At 45.3% G+C, this 7,999-nt stretch overlaps 1 protein-coding gene across 2 annotated transcripts; it reads left to right on the top strand.

Moving 5' to 3' along the window:
• The first annotated feature begins 404 nt into the window (after positions 1–404).
• Positions 405–4,067, top strand: TSC22D1 (TSC22 domain family member 1). 2 transcript variants are annotated; one of them, XM_031025152.2, is made up of 3 exons: positions 405–429; positions 1,505–1,556; positions 2,689–4,067. In XM_031025152.2, the coding sequence occupies exons 2-3, from the start codon at positions 1,554–1,556 to the stop codon at positions 2,944–2,946; spliced, it is 261 nt and encodes an 86-aa protein (XP_030881012.1). In that variant the 5' UTR covers positions 405–429; positions 1,505–1,553; the 3' UTR covers positions 2,947–4,067. The 2 variants fall into 2 exon arrangements, with proteins under 2 accessions (XP_030881012.1, XP_006730665.1); XM_006730602.3 differs by lacking the exon at positions 405–429 and adding an exon at positions 731–1,102.
• Positions 4,068–7,999: the final 3,932 nt, after the last annotated feature.

Genomic DNA, 7,999 nt, shown 5'->3' with positions numbered 1-7,999 from the left:
GTTTTGGGAAGATCTACCTGATTTCGTCATCTTATGGGTTCCTTTTTGCTTCAATAGATATATGCCTAGCAAAGAATATGTAATGTTTTTTGTTTTGTTTCTACGAGTATTTAATAGATCCGTGAAAAAGTAGTATTTCTCAGAAAGCAAACGTGATTTTTCCCTCCAAAATTCACTACCTCTTTAAAAGGTGTTATTACAGTACGGTTATTATCCTTATAAATAAACCTGCCTGTAAAATCCTCCCATTACTGTTGCCTGTAAGAACTAGATAATTGAAATCTAGACGCTCGAGCTCCTCCAAGTCTTAGCGGTGGGACTGGGCATGCCCAGTAGCTCAGACGGTTCTGGTTGCAAATAGGAAGCTTTAGCCGTTGGGAAGCCTCAGGGACAGGCGGTTTCTGGGACGGGGTCTGACTCCCCTTAAACGTAAGCACGTGCGGGGCCCCGGTTGTATTTTCAGGGACCCTTGACGTTTTCCGCCGAAGTAGTGGTCCGGCTTTCCTAGGCTGTAGAGGCCTCGGTAGCCCCGCAGTTCTGCGGGTCCACTGCGGCCTGGGTCAGCCCACCCGAAGAGCGGGATCCGATCGGGAGGCTGGGGGCTGGGGGGTTGGGGGGGTTGGGAGGAGGGAAGGCGGGGAAGCTCGAGGAGGGCGGGGAAGGGAAAAGGGGAGGTGCCAATAGGGTGCTGGCCAATCGGCGCGGCTCTCTCCTCCATATATTCTGCGGCGAGTCCGAGTCTTGGTCCATAGCCTTAGTGGAGCCTGGCTGTTGTTGTGGGAGGCTTCTCTGCACAGCGGTGGGATCAGCATCTTCCCCGATCGCCAAGCCCCAGAAGCCGGGTTTCTTTAAATTAAGGCTGCTGTTTTCCGTTTTTCCCTGGGCTGCAGAAAGCTAGAAGATTTTTTTATCTAGCTCAGACGAGGCTGCTGGTATTCCCTTTTTTTTTCCGCGAGGGTGTTTTTGGCTGCAATTGCATGAAATCCCAATGGTGTAGACCAGTGGCGATGGATCTAGGAGTTTACCAACTGAGACATTTTTCAATTTCTTTCTTGTCATCCTTGCTGGGGACTGAAAACGCCTCTGTGAGACTTGACAATAGGTAAATGTCGGCTGGGATAGTTTCTGTAAATTTACTCGTGAGATACTTCTAATAATGCAGGTGAAAGCTAGCCAGGCGAATTCCTTTGTCCATTGCCGAGAGACTGTGGTGACATGGATGTTGCTTTTTGAAATGTTTAGAATAGCCTTCTTTTCGCAGTTCTGGCCAGAGAGCAGGCTGGTACCACATTATGTAATTTAGCCTTTTGTGGCTCACTAAAATAGGTATATGTCTGGATATTCGTTAGTAAGAGAGTGGCTGGTGTTTTCTGGAGGGTGATATATTACATAGCGTTGTAGAATGTTCAAAAAATGATGCTAGTAACATCACAGAACTGGGAAGTCCTTTTTGTCTTGGATGTTATAAAAATACCATTTATCGATTTCCCCCCCTCTTTTCCAGCTCCTCTGGTGCAAGTGTGGTAGCTATTGACAACAAAATCGAGCAAGCTATGGTATGTACTGATTAAAAATCATTTGTACTAAATGTGGGCACAGTACAGGAAGCGAGATTGGGATGGAACCAGTGCATCCATAGTTAGGATGATTGCTCTTCATACATTTAGAAATGCCAGCACTGTCTCCATTCGGCCAGCATGAAGCCACATACCAAGGCTGCTGCGGACCGAGAACGGGGCCCTGAGGGTATTAAATGTTCTCTCTTCCCGACGGGTTTCACACAACGTCGGGATTTTTGCAGAGGTGTCCCTTTTTGCTCGGGAACTGCTAGGGAAGCTCTGCCCTGCGCGTCCTTCGGTCGTGGGCACATCTCTAGCGATGTGGCTTTACTAGGAATGTTAAGGTTCACTGGGGAAGGAGGGGGTACAGAGTGGGGATCTCAAGGGCTTTCTAGACCTGGTACAAACGGATCCCTAGTGATGTAGGCTACTGCACAATGAAGAAGAATCGGAGAAAAGTTTTGTCTTTCTCAGCCTGTGCCTGGTTTTCTCCTATTTTTTATTTCCGCCTTGGCTGTTCTTTGTTATTGGAGCAGCGCCTGTGGCTCTTCTCACGGGATTCTCTGCCCACTGTTGCTAGGCAAACTCCGAACCTTTAATTCGGAGCTATAAATAACTCGAGCTCCCATTGGCTGCGACGTCTGCCCAGGTTTCTGTGATGTCAGCTTAATCACGAAAGGGGGGGGTGGGGTGGGGGTGGGGGTGGAGGGAGGAAAATGCGGCAACATGCTCTGTAGGAACTGGCTGCAGCCGGTGCTGAGGGAGGCGGTCCGGGGGGCGGAGGGAGGGACTTGGGGGCGGGGAGGCGGCTACCGTTGCTGCGGGCCTGGACGTCCCGGCCGCCAGGCTCCTGCCCCGCCTTCTGGAGTGGCAAACGCGAGTGTGTGCGGCCCTGGCTAACGGCCGCCGAAAAATGCATAGGCTTTTAAAAAAAGCCCGATCCCCTTATACATTAAACTTAAGTATTTTGTACGGTTGTGGTTGTGTTCAGTAGATGGCTCCAAGGGCGGGTTAAATAAGCTAAAGGCAGGGTATGTTAACAGTTAGGGAGAATCTTACAAAATAATACTTTAGAAATTCAGAATCTGGGAAATAATAAGTTAAACCTCTTTTTCCGTCTGCCTTTCAGGATCTGGTGAAAAGCCATTTGATGTATGCGGTTAGAGAGGAAGTGGAGGTCCTCAAAGAGCAAATCAAAGAACTAATAGAGAAAAATTCCCAGCTGGAGCAGGAAAACAATCTGCTGAAGACACTGGCCAGTCCCGAGCAGCTTGCCCAGTTTCAGGCCCAGCTGCAGACTGGCTCCCCCCCTGCCACCACACAGCCACAGGGGACCACACAGCCCCCGGCCCAGCCAGCGTCGCAGGGCGCAGGACCGACGGCGTAGCTGCCTAGGCCCCCGCAGAACTGGCTGCTGCTGTCTGAACTGAACAGACCAGAGCTGTACCAGGGGCCTCCGCCTCCACAGTCGCCCATTTCACTGCTCGCTGCAAAAGAGAAGTGAGACTGACATACGCCATTGTCTCTTTTTTCCAGTATTAAACACTCATATGCTTTTGGCTTGAAGACATTTCTTAGTTGGGTGAATTAAAGGTTAATCAGAGAATTAGCATGGTTATACTGGGACCCCGTGCAGCTTGGCAGATATGTGCGAAGTGGTTTCATTCATGCCGAGGAGCTGTGTGCCTTTCCATCCCTTCCCTGCTCCCCATCCCCGCTCCCAAGAGTTCTCTCCTGCTTGCACGTAGTGTACTCCACGGGGTTTGAAGCAGTGGGGCTCCACTGGACTTTCCTCTCTCCTCTTCTCCCCCAGGAGGACCTTAAAAGGGAGGTCAAAGTAAAGACTGACACGTAGTCTCACCTAAGATGAGGGGAAATGTAGTTCATCGTACCAACTGACGACTGTCACCAAAAATCCATAAAACAATAGTACTGTGCCTCTTTCTGGAAACAGTGGATGACACAAAACTCTGACTAAAACGGTGACAGGTAGCTGGGACCTAGGCTCTCTTACATGAAGGTTGTTTTGCTTATTGTATATTTGTGTATGTAGTGTAACTATTTTGTACAATAGAGGACTGTAACTACTATTTAGGTTGTACATATTGAAATTTAGATGTTTCATTGGCTGTCTGAAGAGGTGTGGATTGTCTTTTATATAGAGATCTACCTAAAAAAATGCTACACGAAGAAAACCACACCTAAAGAAATTTTAAGAATTTGGCACCGTCAGTCACTTTGTGTAATCTGAAATCTTCTAGTTGCTGAATATCTTGAAGTAAATTCCTGTTCACTGAAGTCTTTTGATTGAGCTGGTTGAATACTTTGAAAAATGATCCGTTCTAGCTAATGAAATGAATTTCGCAGTAGGGGTTTCTGCATATTACCTGTATAGTAGTTCTATGCATACGTTTCTGTGCATGTTCTCTACACAGTTGTAAGGTGTCACTGTATTTAACTCTTGCACTTGTCAACTTTCAATAAAGCATATAAAATGTTGATAAACAAGTGTTTTCATGTTAGAGTATTAACATTACTACAGTCACTTCGCAACTATTTCCAGGTAAAGTTAAAACAGTTTGACTAGCAAAATCTTGAAGGGGAGTGAAGTGTGGACAAAGAAGAGGTGCTAGTGGTTTGAACTACGGATAGACATTGCATTATTTCAAGCCAGTAAGGGAAGGAGAGACGTAGTGAAGGAGATGAGAGCTTATTTCTTCAGCCCGGTATCACCTGGACAAGTGGCTTCACCTCTCAGGGCCGATGTGGGGCATTGAAAGAGAAATCTCTCAGTTCTGTGGCTTTGAAGTTCTAGGTGTCTATGGAAGCCTTAATTTTCAAATGTTTACCAGCTGGGAGGGTAATGAGCCTTAACTCTGTGTATAATCCCAATTAACAGCTCTAGAATCGAAAGATGGAAGTTAGGCTGATTTCCACTTTAGAAACTGTCACCCTGGATTGGGATGTCTTTCCTAGCATGGATTGAGTTTCCAGCTTCTGGAAATGTCCAAGCAAAAGACAAGATGATTCCAGGTGTTTCCTCTACTGGATTTGAGGTGGGACCAGACGAGCAAGGCAGGCAGTCCATCCCAGTTGATTCCTTAGGTTGAAATTAAAAGCATAATGGAATCATAAGGCAAATTGGCATCTGAGATGTGAGCCTGACATGTTCTGGGGGCCATATCAGCAAGCAGTGTGAACAGGGTGGATTTATCAGCTCTAATGTGCCCTAGGACCTCAGCAACACCCCTTCCACCCAATGGGAGTTGGGGCATTTTTGAGCTCCAAAGCTAACTTAAACCCTAGCAGGACGAGGACTTAACTTTGACTCCTTCATTTTTCTGTTGTAGAGCTGGTAGATTGATAGGTGAATGGAACATTGGCGCTTCCTGAGAAGAAGTGGACAGTGCGCATGTGTTACGGAGCTCAACGTGACGGGTTTGGGGACACAGAGCTCTTGTTGAAGTCGTAAACTACAGACTGCCACAGCCTGGTGGCAATTGCCATGAAGATGGTTTGAGGAATTTGGAGAGGACTTAAAAAAGCCTTTGTCATTTTACTTTGAAGGTTATATAACTTTGGCTTAAAAATAAGGAGGTACTTACATAGTAATTACATTTCCTTTAAAAAGAAAACCATAATGAGTCAAAATCTTTCGCCATTTCATCGTTTGCTTTCAATGAAGATCCTCAACATCAAAGGTGGTAATTGCAGAAGATTTGGGAAGTTTCATGTCAATGTATTGTTAAGATAGTGGAGAACTTCCTCCTCCATTATTTAATGGAATTTTGGATTTATGATTAAAAACGTGAGACTCCCATGACACTTTGGGAGCTGAATATTGTATGTGAAATCATGAATTATTAAAATCAAAAGATGTTTTTCCATTCATGTTTGTTTTAGTAATTACTAAACATGTTTTAAGTGAGTGACATTTCAGGCTGTTTAAGGTAATTTAAAAAGGCATTTTCCTATTTGCTTCCAGGCCTTTGTTGGCCTGTGGGTTATTATTTAATTGATGATATCACACTTACGTTCGGTGGAGCAGGAAAGATTTTTAAGAGGAATGGAATGTTGGACCAGCACTGGCTGTTCACAACCTCAGCAGGTGCAGCAGGAGAGACCGTTGTTCCAGGGAAGGAGACACAGAAGGAATTTTACGTGATTTTTAATGACTGCTTTCTGTCTCAAATTAACAATGTTTATCAGTAGTTCTGTGCTATTTTTTACATACTTTAAAAACATTTATTTGTCACTATGTGATGAATATGCCACAGCAGAATCAATTTTAAAAATTTACACAAGAAACGGATAAAAGTTCATTGTAACTGAAATCAAAAATGAACGTGCACGTCCGTAGACACGACTCGGACCTTGCTGTTACGTACAAGCAGGGGCAGCTGCTAGGAGGGAGTCTGACGACACGAGTGCGTAGCCGTCCCCTGCGAATCCATTCCAGCAGCGATGTCGGGCGCAAGGGTTAGACACGGAGGCAGAGAGGAGGGGGTTCACCCCCCTTGGCCGCCATTGCCCCCGCGGGAGCAGCGTGGCCAGCCTCCTCTCACTGCACGTGCGGCGTGCGGAGAAGGACCCGGGCCGAGTGTGGGGACTCGCGCGGGCAGGCCGGGCCCCGCAGCCCCGAGGCTGTGGGCACGAGACGGGACCTCCCAGACCCGCCTTCGTATCCGTAAAATAAGGAGTTGGATCGGGTCGCAAAGAGTCAGTTCTGCTCTGAGATGCTACAACCCTCTGCTTTTTGAGATGACCCTCCTTTATTCTAACTTTGGGGGTTGGGGGTGGCACGCTGTTTTTGTTTGTTCATTTAATTTATTAAGCTAGAATTCATTTGGTTTTAATTGTAACTCTGCTGGCTACTAGCTAAGTGACCTTGGGCTCTTCTCTGTTACCTCATGCTCCAAATGGGACATGTTCTCTCCACAGGGTTTTTGGAAGGATAATGCTGGAAAGCAGTAAGCACAGAGGTGGAATCTGAGCAAGTGCTCAAGGAATGCTAGCCTTTCTATTTCTGAGCCACTCGTTCTTTCGTTTATATATTTTAATTTTGTATTTGTTGCAGGAATAAAGCTGTGGCAGTTTTATTTTCTAATAACTTTTTTGACTTAGCATTTAATAATAGTGGTGACTGTTAAAATTTTATTACAAAAGCACACATTAAAAATGCCATTTAGGGGGTGCCTGGCTGGCTCAGTTGGTGGAGTGTGTGATTCTTGGTCTTGGGGTCGTGGGTCCGAGCCCTTGTTGGGTGTAGAGATTACTTAAAAATAAAATTGTAAAAAGACCATTTGGAATATGGACAGAAATGCACCATTTCTTTATCTCAGAAATAATACCTCAAGGCAGTTGTTTTATTTATGTGAGTTAGAGGAGGGATTAGTTGGGAATTGTTCATGTTTGAAAATAATATTGGTGGAAGTAAATACACAATTGCAGGTAGGAGATATATGTAGATATAATACATAGTTATTAATTTTCTTATTAAAAAAACCCCTATGTAGAACAGTGCCATGGAATGCCAGTCGGGCTCAAAGTCACCGCGATTTGCTAGCAATCAGGCTTTATCAACTGCTATGGAAGGTTCAGTGGCCATTTTAAAATGAGTGAAGTTGCTATAACATTACAATATACATCTATACTTTAATTCGGGTGTTTTAGACTCAGATGTCTATAGGATACGACAGAAGTTTCTTGACTGAAGTGAAGGTAAGACAGTAGGACATGATAGTGACCATGACAGTTGCAGAGTCTGTGCTCCGTCTAAGGGGGACGGCTGCTCCTTAGCTCTGACCAGTTGTTGCCATATCGGGACTCAAACACTGTGTTGCCAGGTCTTCCAATTTTTCAAGACCCAGAAGTCCAGGCTCTGTCTGAAATTTCCTGATTTTCGGACACTACAGACCAAACGAAAGCACACCTACTGTGCTGATGTGGCCCACGGGCCATGAGTTTCCACTCCCTTTCTGTGTCTGTCTCAAGAGCCAGACTCCTGTTGCCAATAGAAGCTCATCCTCCAGCGCGAAACAAAACAAAAAAAGCTTCTTCTTTCCGATTAGAGAAACCGAGCAGAGGCTATCTAGTATGCTCTGTGTAAATTGCTTCGGAGAACATTCCCTGAAGACCTTCTACAAGGCCAGAGATAGTAGAGAGAGTGAGCCACAGTCCTTGCCTTCAAGGACAGCCCACTAGCTTCTTTTAAAATAAATGAGGTACTTTGTTTTCTGGTGAACTTTGCCTTATGCAATATAATGCCTGAATAATTCCTTCTGTATTCCTTCTCAGATCAGCCTTTTGGCAAAAATATTTCCAAGAACTCTAGTTAAATCAGTCGCATTTGCTCGTGGTAGTGTAACTCCCTCAATAATAACCGCATTTTAGAACTGACTCATCTAGGGACAAAGACAGTGTTTTGCAGATGTGTGTGC

The sequence above is a fragment of the Leptonychotes weddellii genome, chromosome 3 (assembly GCF_054177405.1).
Source record: "Leptonychotes weddellii isolate Sample4059 chromosome 3, ASM5417740v2, whole genome shotgun sequence".
NCBI lineage: Eukaryota > Metazoa > Chordata > Mammalia > Carnivora > Phocidae > Leptonychotes > Leptonychotes weddellii.
This window is presented reverse-complemented; position numbering and strand designations above follow the sequence as displayed.